Genomic DNA, 16227 nt, shown 5'->3' with positions numbered 1-16227 from the left:
GAGGTGGACGACGATTGGGGCCGACTGACAGCCAGGAGAGTCAGGACAGCCAGGACTAGAACCCAGGGCCAGACTGGAGGAGGTTCTGTAGTCAACACAAACAACATCACACATTTGAATGAAATCACCACATACTGTCCTCTTCTATCCTGAATTCTGTCCTCTTCTATCCTGAGTTCTGTCCTCTTCTACCCTGAGTTCTCACCCTACTCTTTTTCAGTTTCAGACTTTTGGAAACACGTATGTTACGTTATTAAAACTTGTTTCAGTTAATAACAGGGCTGTTGTTCATAGTTTACTGTCTCTAGCATCTATTTTTTTCTGTCTTGGTGTTTTACTTTTGATCTTATTTGTGGACTCAGACTTTCCTTGGACCTTTTCTAACTCAAACCTGACCAGCTTTGTCTTTGACTGGACAAAGGTGGAAACATGTCACATCACTTTGCTGCCAGTCTAATTGGTTTGTGCACATTTACTTCAGTTCATCAAAGCCCTGCAGCCATCTGAAGGCAGCAGGACAGACTGACCTCTGACCAGCAGCTCTACTTCAGTCTGGCTCAGTTGTTTTCCCATCCTACGGACGGTACAGGTGTAGGTATCACTGTCACTGATGGTGGGTTTTCTCAGAGTCAGGCTGAGGTCTCCAGTCTGCAGAGAATCAGTCCTCATCGATGTTCGGTTCCTGTAATTCTTGTTTTGGTCGAGGAGTTCATCACCACTCTGCTGACGTACATGAACAGTCGGATATTTGAGGTCCTCGCGGCTCCACACCACTGTGGACCTCTCAGAATCAGAGACACTCACTTGGTAAGACAGGAGGACAGATTCCTCCCCCTCAAACACCTCCACACCCAAGGCATGGTGGGAAACTGAAAGAAAACAGATGGAAAGATGTTCTGTCCTCTGCTTTGACAGTGTGGACCAGACTGAACCCTCGCAGACGTTGGTCGTATTTACTTAGATGTTGTAACAGTCATGTCAAACCTGTGAAGCCTTTATCCTGTCCTTTTTTTTGATTATTATATATTTTTTAGACTAGTGAGAATGCCCACTAACACACTGATGACTACTCTGAGGGAGTTACAAGCTTCAGCGACTGAGATAGAAGATACTGTGCATACAACAACTGTTGACTGAATTCTTCACCAGTCAAAGCTTACTGGGAGAGTGGACGGAGAAAGACACTGTTAAAGAAAACTCACGTTAAATCAAGACTTGAGTTCAACAACAGGCCTGTGAAAGACTCCATGGTCCAGTGGAAGAACGGTTTGATGAGACCTAAATGATGCTTTTACTCCATCAGACAAGACGCTATATTTGGAGCACACCAAACACTGCACATCACCACATTCGCACACACATTTTCTCTGGTGTCAGAATCTTCTTGAACTCTTGATGTTTTGTCTTGTCTTAGTTTAAATTCTTTAAACACAGCCACATTAACTCCACAAATCAGACACATGGGTTTACTGGTGTATATATCTCATCCTCCCATCGGTTTGTAAAGCTCAGTTTTCAGGATCAACTTTTTTTCTCCATTGTACAGGGTAACCTTTGACCTTACATTAGTGTTTCCCAGGTAACCTATGGTTTGGCAGCTGTTGCACTGCGTTATGGGATCTGTTGTTTGTGTGTTATCAGCCCTTCATATAGCCGGACCAGTAATAATTATAATAATAGATCAATATAAAATGATCCCAGTGGCCGGATATAATTGTATTACGGGTCAGATTTGGGCCGCGGGCCTTGAGTTTGACACATTTCCAATAGAGAATTTGTGGATGGACTTTAAAAGACTGTTCACACCTGATCCTCACACAATCTGACAGAGTTTGAGCAGTTTTACAAATAAGAATGACATAAAATTCCAGTATCCAGATGTGCAAGTCTAATTAAGACCTCTCCACACAGACTTCATGCTGTGATTGCAGCCAAAGGTTCATCTACTAAATACTGACCTTAAGGGGTAAATATTAATGTAAAAAACCTTATGTATCTTTATTTAATTGACATTACTTTGTAAAAACCTGTTTTCACTTTGACATTAATTAGGTATTATTCTGAATTATTTCTGTCAAAGTCTTATCAAACTTTTATGAACCAAACATCCAAGGAGGCGCTGTAACGTAGAATAGCTTGAGTCAGGGTACAGGTACAGTAGAGCAGCAGAACTGTGTCTCTGAACATAGGGCCCAGCAGATTTAGAACAATCTGATCCTGACTATGGAGTTAAAACAAAGTGGTGGGCTTTAAACACAGTTTGACTAGTAGTGTCTGTGTGTTTACAGACATACAGAAGAATCACAAACACCACAACCATCTTCATCTTCCTGTGGAATCACAGCATCCTCAATGTCTCCTCATGTGATTCGACCTGAAGAAACTCTGGATCCTGACCTAAAAAATCACATAAACCTCAAACCAACCACAAACATTCTTTTGGTTTCACTTCTACGCATTCCTGTAAAAGTGAACTTCACAATAGAAGCCTGGCAGTATTTTCATCTTAAACAGTTAACAAAAAGAGTTCATGATGTTAACAGCTTTTACACATAAAAGTAAATTTGCTGTCTCAGTCTGTGATATCAGACGTCATATATGATATCACAACATGATACCAGCTGGTGGTTTTATTGTTGTGGCTCATCCACACTTTTGGTAAAAGCTTGTGAGCTGAGGGCCAAAAGCTCATCATCATTAAATGTGAAGATCAGAGGGAGGAAGGTTTTCTCACCATACAGGAGAATCACAAACACCACCACCATCTTCTCCTTCCTGTAATTCTACAAAATCCTGAAAGTCTCCTTCAATCGGATTCTTCCCAGTGAAACGTTCCTGATGTCACAGAAGCATCTCACTTTTTGTCTACATCGAAATGATGCACTTTACTTTCAGTTTTGCAGGAAATCTGCACTGCTTTTGACTTTCAGAATAAAGCTTTGTGTTGTGAACTGAGAAGCAGAACATTTGTAAAACTCAACTTAAGCCATGATCTTTGTTTCTTCGTGACAAAGAGCCAAACAAAAACAAATAGTTTCTCTTCTCTACATCTGTAATTTATTTTGAAGAACATTGTTAGTTAACATTAGTGAACAGTGCAGGGATTGAATACTTACAGTGAACCTTTTTAACTGAGGCAGGTTTGGAGACTAAGCGGATTTCAAACAAAGGCTTTTAAGTGGATTTGTCAAATCTTGATAAAACTGCATTCCCTGTTTTTATCAGAAAAATTGTTCATAGACCAGACACTTTCTAATAATAATGTAATATCATCATTTTATTTTGGAATTTAACATTGAACTGTAGAGCAGGTTAAAACTAAAGTTGTCAGAAGAGAAAACATTTCCTGTTGTTTCAACCTGAGCCCAGGTTCTTCTCCCCCATCGACCTTCATCATACAGAGATCTGGGGGGAAAACATTAATTTTTCCAAAATTGTGACTAAAACATTCTTCACAACACAAAAGAATTGAATTAAGACATGGACTATTCAGTTTTGCTTATCCATAAAGTAAATACCAGATTATGACTAGTCTCAAATCCAGTGAAGATATCTTAATGTTATATATATATATATATATATATATATATATATATATATATATATATATATATATATAATATAATAATATATAATATCTTAGAGATATCTTAACTCATTACCTTTCTGATTCTTTTCCTATTTATACTGTAGATTCACTAAACACACTGCAGTCTATTTAAACCTTCAGCTCATTGTGTTTCTGTACTGATTAACCTGATGATGAAATTCTTATTCTGAAAAAATCAAGAAACATTGTGAAATGTGAAAGTTTCAACATCTCTGAGTTAAGCCAACAAATTCACAAATATTAAAATATATCCAACAATTTGACAGTTAATAAATTCTCTGAATATTTTGTTGTTTGATTTTCTTGTGAAACGAACGATCATCTTATAATTTGACGTGTTCAATTTAGGAATAATTACTAACAGTGTTTAGAATATAGAAGTACTACTAGACCAAGGACAAGTAAGGTATTGTTTTCATTATTATGTAAAAGCAAGTGTGATCATACAGTAATATATTGGACTATATTTAATACTAGTACCTGTACTTCAACAGGTGTATTGAGAGGTGATGAGATTAGAAGATAAAGAATAAACTGTGTTAGTAGATTCAATTTAATTCAATTAAATTCAATTCAGTTTTATTTGTATAGCGCCAATTTAAAACAGAAGTTTTCTCAAGGCACTTTACAGTGTAAGGTTTAAGACCTTACAGAAAATAATTGTAAAAACAATTATAGAGAAAACCCAACAATCCCATTTGAGCAAGCTTTAGGCAACAGTGGAGAGGAAAAACTCCCTTTAGAGGAAGAAACCTCCAGCAGAACCAGACTCATAGTGGGCGGCCATCTGCCTGGACCGGTTGGGGTGAGTGGAAAGAGAAGAGAGAAAAGAACAGCAGGCAATAAAGACAACAAGAAGCAGCAAGAACATTGGGCAGGTCGACTGGATTCTGGACATGTACAGCTCCAGGCCGAGGATACCTGCAGAAAAGTACAGAGAGAGGGAGACAGAGAGGAGGAAACACAACCACAGGAGAGAGAAGACACAAAGTTAATGACATGCAATGGTGGCATTTGCATTGATACAGGAGAAAGGAGAGAGGAGAGGAGCTCAGTTTATCAGTAGAGTTCCTCTAAGCAGACTAAGGTATAGCAGCAGAACTCTGATCCAAAAGGAAAGTTTTAAGTCTAGTCTTAAATGTGGAGAGGGTGTCTGCCCCCAGGGAGAGGGGCTTGGTATGAGTGTCAATTGCAGCACTAAGATCTAACATGATGAGTATAGAGAGTAGTCCATTGTCTTATGCTAATAGAAGACCGTTAGTGACCTTTACCAGTGCTGTTTCTGTGCTATGATGTACTCTAAATCCTGACTGGAAATCTTCATACAAGTTATTGCTACGCAGGTGGTCATACAATTTCTTAGAAACTATCTTTTCAAGGATTTTAGAGATAAAGGGCAGATAGGATATTGGTCTATAATTCGCTAAGACCCCTGAGTCCAGAGTAGGCTTTTTGAGTAGGGGTTTGACTTCAGCAACCTTAAAAGCCTGTGGTACGTAGCCTATTTGTAAAGACAGATTGATCTGATCTAATATGGACGTGCTGATCAAAGGTAAGACATCCTTGAGGAGTCTAGTCAGGATGGGATCTAAGAGACATGTTGATGGTTTAGATGAATTAATTACTTAAATTAATTCAGAATGATCTACGGGGAGGAAGCAGTCTAAGTACGAGCGTGGTCTTGCAGATGAATCTAGAGTTGTTGTACAATCCATGCTATATGCAGGGACGATCTGATCAATTTTTTCTCTAATAGTTATGATTTTATTTGTAAAGAAATTCATGAAGTCATTGCTGCTGAGAGTTGAGGGAATACTAGGGTCAACCGAGCTATGACTCTTTGTCAGCCTGGCTACAGTGCTGAAAAGAAACCTGGGGTTGTTCTTATTTGCCTCTATTAATGAGGAGTAATATGAAGTTCTAGCTTTATGCAGGGCTTTTTTATATATTATTAAACTATCTTTCCAGGCTAGGCAATATTCATCTAAATTGGTGGAACGCAACCTCCTTTCCAACTTACATGATTTCTGCTTTAAGCTACGGATTTTTGAATTGTACCATGGAGCTAACTTCCTCTGACTCACTAGTTTCTTTTTCAGAGGAGCAACAGTATCAAGTATTGTTCCAAGTGAAGCACCAGTACTATTAACAAGATAGTCCACTTGTGCTGGAGTAACACTGAAATAACTGCCTTCCTCTGTGTTGGTACATGGCTCTGAAATAAAAGATGGAATCAGTTCCTTAAATTTGTCAACAGCATTTTCACATAAACATCTACTGTAGTGAATCTTATCTGTAGGTTTAGTAAAGTCTGGTACTGTAAATTCAAATGTAATTAAGAAATGGTCAGATAAAAGAGGGTTTTGGGGAAAAACTATTAACTGATCAACTTCCACATTGTATGTCAGAATAAGATCACGGGTGTGATTAAAACAGTGAGTGGGTTTATTTACATTTTGGGTAAAACCAATGGAGTCTAATAGTGAATTAAATGCAGTGTTGAGGCAGTTATCATGAACATCTACATGGATTCCTTGAATTGATTATATGTAGTATTGATAGTATTATTTTAACTCAGCAATATATCGTGTATTAAACCAACTTGGTGTCTAGAGTAAACTCCACTAGAAAAGAACATACATCAAATGTTTAATGTAGAACTGTATGCAGTACTTGGATTCAAGTTAATTTATTAAATGCCAGGAACAAAAGCGACACTGTTTAATTTGTGTTTACTTAACGCATTTATATTATATATATATGCATATCTGCAGTGATAGTTGATGTTTGGCGTTTTCAGTGAAAGGTATGTGCCTAAAAATGAAAGCATAGACTAGTCTTGTAAAACTACAGCCAACATGCAGGTAGTGCACACAGCCAGCTTGATTAAAATAGGTATCAATTGTGTGACTTGAACATAAGATGTACATACCAAAGATGTGGCTGATACACCTCAAGCGTGAGTGTGGAACTCTTAAACCACCTTGTTACATCTGTTCAGTCTGTTCACATGTCTGAAGACATGCAGCAAGCAGAGTCTCTGTTGCCTTTAAATATCACCACTGTGACCATCTATTGATGTCAAAAAAGGTACAGGTTAGTTTTGACTCGATGAATGTCACGTTTCATCTATGAAATACGGGACAGACAGAATCCACATATAGACGCACAGAGACACACAAACGTTTCTTTCTATATAATGCATTCTCTAGCTTATTACCTTAATCCTAACCATTTACACGCCTTGACAATCAAAAACTTGAACCCACCCTCTCAACAAAACAACAGAATTTACTTTTTTTTTTGATTGCTACTATTATATTTTTTCAGGTCACCAGCATTTCTGAAGTGACAGTAACAGACTCTCTTTTGTAAGTCTAGAATTGTTCCATTGGCAGACAACGTTGCTGCTTTGCTCAATGTTAGATAAAATTGTCTGCACCTATTGTTAGATCTTTGACCACTGTTTCTTGAGGTAAGGCTTGATTGGCCTACATTTAAAGGCTAGAATAGTTTATATCCAACAATAGTGACTAATGCTTGTCTACGGTTGAAGGTGACGTGCAAAGTGCAAAATCAGCCATAGGAAGAGGAGGTTTTCATTTACAACCACATCTGTGTTGTAGTGTTCAGTCAGTCAGCAGCAAGACAACATGGAAGTCACAACTCTCTGCGTCAGATTGTGTAAGTAAAATGTCACATGGTATTTGTCATTTATTATGTGACTTAAATGAACAAAACACATCTGTCTTTTTATTAATGCTTTCTGTTTTTACCTAACAATCAGAATTTGTTGTCAAAATCATGACATTTTGATGTTTGTTTGTATTCACCTGATACAAATACTTGTCAGAGTCCAGACATATAAAACATGTTTTATATTCAGATTTTCCTTTGTCTCCCCAGTGTTTAATGTGTTGATGCTGGTTGCAAATGTTCACAATTATGCTGAAGGTGACGGTAAGTTACAGTTCATGGATTATTTTAACATTTCTACTTAGTATATCAGTAAAGTGTATATAGTTTATAATGGATAAAATGTGTCATTTCCCACTTTAGTCCAGCAACTTATTACTTTATAATGACTGAATTACATTAACGTTTTGAGCTGTGTTTACTTGAATCTACTTTTGAAGTCTATAATTTTAATCTTTTTTTTATACTGTCTCGGATGCAGCTTTTGCTTGGATCATTCCATCCAGACTGCAGCTCTTTGACTACGGCTCCATCTCTTTTAACTGTGAGAGTTCTAACAGCACGACTGAATGGAAGGTGTTCAGGAGACTCAAGGGAGAAGTCGGCATGTGCGTCAGTAATTGGGAGACAACAGCACATTCTGTCTGTGCCATCAAACCAGTTTATCTATCAGACAGTGGAGAATACTGGTGTCAGACGACAGGAGGAAAGAAAAGCAACACTGTCAACATCACTGTCACTGGTATGTTTACTGTTCATACACGGTTAAACATACTGTAAGATAGATGCAATGGGACATTTTTTTCTGGTTTTAGGTTCAAAGTTAATCCAGCATGTTTTGTCCCATTTGGAACCAGGTTTCATGATTTTGTCAGTATTTTGAGAGAGTTAAATATTATTAACAATCTGGACATTTTTATCACAAATAAATGAACATTTAATGTTTGCCAAACTGTAACTCTTCATGATCAGATGGTTCTGTGATCCTGGAGAGTCCCGTCCTCCCGGTGCTGGAGGGAGAAGCTGTGACTCTGCGCTGCAGAATCAAGAAGACATCATCTGCCCACATGGCTGATTTCTATAAAGATGGCCTCTTCATCGGCACTGGCTCCTTTGGAGAGATGACTATAAAAAAAGTTTTTAAATTTCACGAAGGCCTCTACAAGTGCAGCATCTATGACTTTGGAGAATCACCAGAGAGCCGGCTGAGTGTCAGAAGAGGTGAGATAATAAAGAGCTCAGTGTTCACATACTACATTTACACTTACATTGTTTTATATTACATAAGCTTTTATCCAAAGCGACTTGTGAGTGAGGTACAAAGCAAATCTAATCCAAGGAGACAAACTTCAGAGTAAAGTGTTCCAGAAAGAGCTATTTCAGTTTCAGAGGGTAAAATTGTAATTGTAAATGTTTTTTTTTATTTTTTATTTTATTTTATTTAAGGTAGAGACAGATTCACTTTCTGTTTTCAGAATTTTTTTGTAAGTTGAGATTGAGGCAGCTAAGCGTCCTGAGGTGGGCAGGTCAATTCACCATTGTGGAATGTCAGAGCTAAAACATTTTGCCTGGGATCTTGTGAGGGGAGATGAGGAGACCACAGGACATAATTCATTAATTTATGTACAGATTAAACAAACAATACATTGTTTGACAGAGCTGAGCTTTTTCCCCTTTATGCAAACGCACCTGATGACTGTTGATTCACTCAACTAAAGAAATAACAACTGTTTTTAACACTGCACAATGATTTTACCACTGAATTTGGTGAATAATGTTGACCTTAGTGTCTTATAGTGTCTTATTGAATCATTCATTTGAAGAATTGTCATCATCATGAACAATCGTCATGTCATTTTGCAGTAACACACACAGTTTCATGTCTTTGCAGCAGTTCACACAGAGACTGATGTCCCCTCAGACCACTCCTGTCATACTTATCTCATCCTGAGGACTGTTTTCACCATAGTGATGGTGGCTCTGCTTCTGCTGCTGGTTGGACTACTTCACTGTGGGAAACTAATATTACACAAAAATAAATGAAAGGAGAGTGTTCAAAGTATAATGTTAACCATGCTTGTTCCTTTTTTTTACTTTGTGGTTTTGAATGAGCTCTGTCTCTTCTACTCACTATTCCCCAAACCACATGCTGCTTCAGTATACGAGAAAGAGCAATAATAGGCAATTATTCACATCCAATACTATACTTATTTTTATTTTGTTTATTCAATTAGAATTTATTTTACTGCATCACACATTTGGCAGGTTTCCCCGGTGGTTACAAAAACTTTCTGTACGTCTGCTGCTTGCTTATTTTTACATTGGCTGTACCTTAAGGTAAAACATTAAACCACATACTCAACAGACGTGTGACCTATTTTAAAAAGGCGTATCTTAGATCTTGTTTTTAGATTAGACTTAACATATGCTGGTGATATTTTGAGCTTCTAAGCATGACTACCTGTGGAAACTATGCTTGTGGTACGTGAACTGCCCTGTTTTTTATTTATTTATTTATATGTGAACTGATACTAAAAAACTGTTTAAAAAACAGTATAATCATTAGAATGTTTCTAGGTGATGATCACAATGTGAAGAAGACCAGTACTTTAAGAAACACTTAATGCTGTGTTTAAAGAGTTGATTGTCAACTTTAAATTGAGTTAAAACCCTTTGTCTGAGTTGTGGAGGAGTTAGAACAATTTTCATTTAGAAACCCCAAATTTTAGAGGCTCAATAGTAATTTAACATTAATATCACCAGAAGAAGCGGGAAGAACAAGTTCTTACCTACTTTAAACTAATGAAATGATCCAGTCTGTGGTACCTACATTACACCTTGATTCCTGAAGAAAACCGTGACAAGAAAATTTAACAGCAGATATTAAAACAGGGCTCCTTTATGTAGACATGGCTTCAGCAGAAGTTCTTGTATCTACATTTACCATCATGCACAGAGGAAAAGGAGGATCCCACCTACATTTTACGCCTGCTGTTTTTCACTCTGATGCTCAGTCAGCAGCAAGACAACATGAAGACTCCAGCTCTCTGCTTCAGACAGTGTGAGTACTGAGACAGTTTGACTCTGAAATTAATGTTTAAAATTCACTTATAGTGAAATAATGTTCAATTGATGACTGATGTTTGTTACAAATAAAATGAACTGCTTCACGTAAAGTTATTATCTTATGAGAAAGAACTTGAGTGGTAAACTGCTCAAGTCAAAATATAGCAAACATTAGAAATAATACTTACATTTTGACACATGATACAAAAATATCTTCTCTTATCTCTCCAGTGTTTGTGTTGTTGCTGTTGGGTACGCAGCTTTACCTCAATTCATCTGAAGACGGTGAGAATTATTTCGTGATCAACCGCTTATAGAAAATAAAAGTAATATCCATGATTTGTGTCACATTCATGCATGTCTGTCATTTAAAGACTTTAGGGACCTATAGTGTGTGTGTGAGATAATGTCTCCGTAGCACAGGTGGAAATCGCCAAACAAACAAACAAACAAACAAACAAAAAACAGTTATTATTTATAACGTAATTATTTGAAAAATGTAAAGTGATTGAACTCATCAGTCACAGACAGTGGATGACTGATGACTTTACTCAGATGACAACCACAGAGGTTTAGAACAATTTTGAAGCTTAAGAATAGTAATAAATAATAATTTCTTGTGGTCTGTGTTCTAGCTGAGGAAGAACAGCGACTGGAAACAGTCACAGGTAAAGTGTTTGAACTCATCAGTGACATTAATATATGATGAGTTTGACTGTTTATTGTTGTTCCACTGTCTTTGCAGCAGTTCACACAGAGACTGACGTCCCCTCAGACCACTCCTGTCATACTTATCTCATCCTGAGGACTGTTTTCCCCATAGTGATAGTGGCTCTGCTTCTATTGCTGGTTGGACTACTTCACTGTGGGAAACTAAGAGTCACGCAAAAATGACTGATAGTAAGGAGAATACTGATCTAGTCAGCAGGCTTATAACCATGCAGCATTGACATAGTTGCTGTTTGGTTATGAATGAAAATCTGCTTCAATAGACTAAAAAGCAACAACATTTTTAAAAAATCACATGATGTTCTCACTGTTTCTTTTGCATCACAGACAGTGTAAACTTTCACTGCCTAAAATAAAGTATCTACAAAAGCTGTTAAACTTGCTGTCCTATTTCGGCATGCCTTTTTTTCCCCCTCAGCTGTTACAGATTAAACCACAGCGTTGACAGACATATTTATTCTTAAAACACATACATCATATATTTTTTAACTTCAACTTTAACTTAGGTGATAATGATAATTTGAGCTTCTTAAAATGGCTGACTGCTTCTAGAAAAATTCAGGCTGTTATACTGAATAAATATATTTTATTTAATAGATACTTTGACCTGGTTCATTACGTGTTTCTGATTGAGTATTTTGTTGAATTAAATACAAATAATAGTGATTTAATTATATGAAACTGACACTGTAACCATACAGCTATCCTGAGTCCAACTGCCCTGGCTGAGGATAGGGCAGTTGGAAAGTAAATTTAGCTAGATAAGCTAGATATGATTTTCCTTCTGAGATGGTTTACATATTATAGTACAGTATCTCACAGAAAGTTTCTGCACTACTGACGTTTGTAGTGTTTATTTGGGTTTGTGAGCTTTTTGGACCCTGCTTGTGGTTTACATAATGAAGTTAAACAAATTATTAGTTTTTTTTTTTTTCAAATCTTAATAGCGCTATGAGCTACACTATATTTGCACAGTATAATTTGAATAGTACTGTATTTCAGGCTAGCGAACCGGTTCTTGTTAACAAAGTTACAAAGTTTAGGTAATAGGAAAAAAAAGACTGTCATCAGCAAAGCAGAAAAAAAAATACTGAAAAATAACTGTTATGGATGTGTTGTTTGTTTAAAATGAACTGCCTCTTAATTATCCACACCTCAGGTTGCTTGGTGCATTTCTCTATTATCTGTATACATTGGTGTTTGGTTTGGTGTTTTTTGTGAAATGTATGTGCCTAAAAATAGTAAAATAGACTGGTAGTGTAAAACTGCAGCCGACATCTAGGTGGTCTACACAGCTAGATTGATTAAAATAGGTATCTGTTGTATCAGTTGCATACCAAAGATGTGGCTGATACATTTCTGGTCTAGTCAAGACATTAGTGTGGAACACTTAAACCACCTTGTTCCATCTGCTCAGTCTGTCCACATGTCTGAAGACATGCAGCAAGCAGAGTTGCTGCAGCCTTTAAATATCACCACTGTGGCCAACTACTAATGTCAAAGAAAGTATATACATATTACTTTTGCCCAACCTGAACCTAATTCCTAATTCTATCTATAACCTAAAACCCAGTCTCAACCCAAAACATACTCTCTGATGTTGTGAGGATCAGCTGAACGTCCCCACAAATCATTGTCCTCATTAAATAAGAAAAATATGTTGTTTTGGTCCTCATTATGTAGCAATAACAAGATCATATTCACAAAGGCACATATAATACTGATAGTGATGTCAGAATGTAACTCTGTACAAAACATTTTAGTAACAGCTGCTGTTCTATGTTTCCAGGCCACAAACAGTGAACTAATGTGACTGATGAAGGAAAGCAGTATTACTAGCAAACATACTTTGCGCCGCTAAATCAGTCAGCATGTACAATTTAGATTATTTTTGAGATTCAGTATTTAATTTTTATTATGTATTACAATAATTTTTATACATTATAAACATTATCATTGACATATCTTTAGCACTATGTCATATGACAAGACACGGTCTTCGTTTTCAGTTGCTTTAAGAGATTATTATCTCTGATTTATATTTTTAAAATGTTAGTGGTTTATTAAAGCATATCAGTTAAACCATCTTGTTCCATCTGCACTTTCTTCTCACACTGTTTACAAGAAAAGAGCTGCTGCAGCATTTTAACTCACTCTCTGTGGTTAGTTTCTAAAATTATGGTTAAATTTATAAATATGACCTGAGCAAACACACAAAGTGAGCCCATTATTTGTTTAATGGTAAATAAACATATTAACATATATTAATGTAATAATGTCCACCCTTGTTGACACAAACAGTACATTTATCATATTAAAACAAATTGCAACCATGCAAGTACACAAATATGACAGACCTACAGATCTGATATTGTGATGTTTTATTAATTACTATATTGAAATAGTGAGTGACTTCTGTTTTGATACATTTTTAAAGCTTATGTTGCTTTATGGACTGTTTTACCATGCATATTGTTTGGAAGAGTTGAAGTATATTTACAAAAGGTAAATAGGCATGAATAGTACTACATAGATATGCAAACTTGTTATATTTATCAAACCCCCCAGCACCATATACATTTTACAAAAATGTCAAACTTACTTTTCTAGTTTATACTTTGAAACACAGCCTTGACACTTCAGTAGCTCAATCGAAGTATGTTGCTTGCTCAGACCAACTGATGAAAAAAAAAAAAAAAACTGATACAGTGCTCTAAACTGCTGGGGCCTCCTCAGAGGAAAAGGAAGTCCTTCACATATATCATATTTTCTACATGTCTTTACTCAGTCTTATGTTCATTTAGTCAGAAGCTGACAACATGAAAGTCACAGCTCTGTGCATCAAATTGTGTGAGTACTGTCTCTACTCTTATTCCGAATTAAAAATATATCTCAAATTTGAAATATTTCTACCTAAAATGTCTATAAAATTCAAATCTGATAAAGGTACTGTAGGTTCTTTTAATCTTTTTGTTTAGTTTGATGTGATAAAATAAGTAAAAAACATAATTTTAATTCACTAACTTAGCACAGTATAAATTAACATGTTACTATGCATAAAAGTACATACAGTAGATGATATAAGATTGTATAATTTTTAATGTGATTGGAAATATTTATTATTAAAAAATGAATGTGTGCCAAACCTTTATTCAATTTAAAATTTAATTATTACAGAAGTTCACTTTTAGTTTTGGCTGAGACAAGTACTCAAGTAAAATAGAATAGATGTAGAATAGAGGATAATGAAAGTATGTTTGCAATAATCTCTGATTTAATTTATTGATTTTGATATTTACATTTGCATTTAATGATCTTCATATCTAACATGCAACTGTCTCTTTAGTGTTTAATGTCTTCTTGCTGCTCATTGTTCAAGTTGAAAACTTTTTCGATGTGCATGAAGGTGGTAAGTTAAGTTTGATTATGGAACCACATAGACAAATCTTTGTCCTCCATCATTATTTGTACACTATACAAATATTTTCTCGCGTTAAACATTGTATATTGTGCTTCTTCAAATGTGCATGTGAGATATACTGGATTTACATTTGATGCTTTCACACACTGAAAATAATTGTGAAACATTGTCTAAGTTGAAGTCTACTTCATGTTCAGTGTGCGCCACAATTTCTTAAAGAACGGAAATCAGATTTGGTGATATACGTCTTACTTTTCCCTGTGACAGGCAGAGCTTCTTTTCACATCAGTCCAAACAGGTGCAGTTCTTTGAAAATGAATTGAGCTCATTACAGTAAGTTGTGTTGGCTCTCATGGCCCAGCTGAATGGAGAGTGATGAAAAAGCTTTATTCAAATTCTGCTCCATGGAAAACCCAGACAGGAGTGATGTATTTTAAACCTGCTTTTATATCACCCAGTGGAGAATACGTGTGTGAAAATGAAGAGAGAGAAGTAACATTGTCATCATCACTGTCACTGATGAGAAAGAGTAGTCATATTAAACAGTAAACTTATTGTGCTTATTAAATTATGAAGTGCATCATTATACAGAAAATATTTAACTTTTTTCTGTTTCATCATTTGTCCATTCATGGCATTACGTTAGAACAATAAGCAGACACTCTCTACTTTATTATCAGCTAAGAACAGGAGCTGGATGTATAGAGACATCAGTACATGGAGCGACATAATCTTGTTTTTAAATCAAGTACACCTGAAATTAAAACCGAAACCAACACAAATTTACCTGTTGATGTGCAAATAAGTAACTTTGTAACTTTTATCTGTCTAAGTGAGAATTGAAAAAAAAAATCACTTGCATTAAATTAAAAAAGAGCAATAAAGAGGTATCCTTATGATTTAAAACATGTGAACCAGGCTTCAAAAATATTTTGATAGCAGAGGAAAACAAATTACTCTTTTTCTGGGTTCCTGGTTTATGGAGTGCAGGTAAACTTGTTCCTGAGTCACCTGAGGAACCAATTTCTCCCAGTAACTTGGTTACTTGAGTCTATGTAAACACGAGTTTTTTTGTTTTTAACTCCCATTGTTAGACAGTGTTAAGCACCTTGGTTGCAATGACATCATTTATATCACTTATTACAGATTACATTATAAATACATTTTCAAAATGCTCCAATTTAAACTTTTTTTTTCTTATAGTGACCAAATTTAATGTACAGACCCTCATTGACATGTTCTCAGGTTCCTGCGAATTACTATCACACAAATGTGTTCTGCTGTGGATTTTTAATATTCACATCATGCTGTTATTAAAGGAATATTTGCCAGCAGATTTCAACATTTGCCACTCAGCTTTAAATTTGTGAATTATTATTATGTTTTACTGCCTACATGCTTTATGTCACCGTTTTGCCCTGGCACCCGGCCAGCCTGGGCTTTCCCTCAGTTGTTCCTCTCCCTCTCCCTCTGGACTCCTCCCACCAGCCACTTCTCTCTCTCTCTCTCTCTCTCTCTCGGCTCCCAGTCATTGATTGCATATTAGCTCCACCTGTGCCCCCCTCAGGCTACAAAACTCTCCTTAGTCCTTTTCCCCCTGTCAGATCGTAGTCATTTCCCAACCTGTTTCTAGCCTGTGTTCCTGCCAGCTACATAACCTGCCTGCTCTCAGGCCTGCTTCAGCTTACCCTGCTCAGCCCTCTCT

At 36.3% G+C, this 16227-nt stretch overlaps 1 protein-coding gene across 1 annotated transcript; it reads left to right on the top strand.

Annotated features, from left to right (window-relative positions):
- Nucleotides 1-6547: 6547 nt before the first annotated feature.
- On the top strand, nucleotides 6548-9319 carry LOC117152993 (low affinity immunoglobulin gamma Fc region receptor II-like; the record flags this gene model as incomplete). Its single annotated transcript, XM_033326517.1, has 5 exons — nucleotides 6548-6569; nucleotides 7517-7570; nucleotides 7788-8048; nucleotides 8279-8527; nucleotides 9198-9319. Coding segments are annotated over exons 1-5 (708 nt in total), but the record flags the coding sequence as incomplete, so codon positions are not given.
- Nucleotides 9320-16227: the final 6908 nt, after the last annotated feature.

Source organism: Anabas testudineus, chromosome 18 (assembly GCF_900324465.2).
Source record: "Anabas testudineus chromosome 18, fAnaTes1.2, whole genome shotgun sequence".
Classification (NCBI taxonomy): Eukaryota; Metazoa; Chordata; class Actinopteri; order Anabantiformes; family Anabantidae; genus Anabas; species Anabas testudineus.
This window is presented reverse-complemented; position numbering and strand designations above follow the sequence as displayed.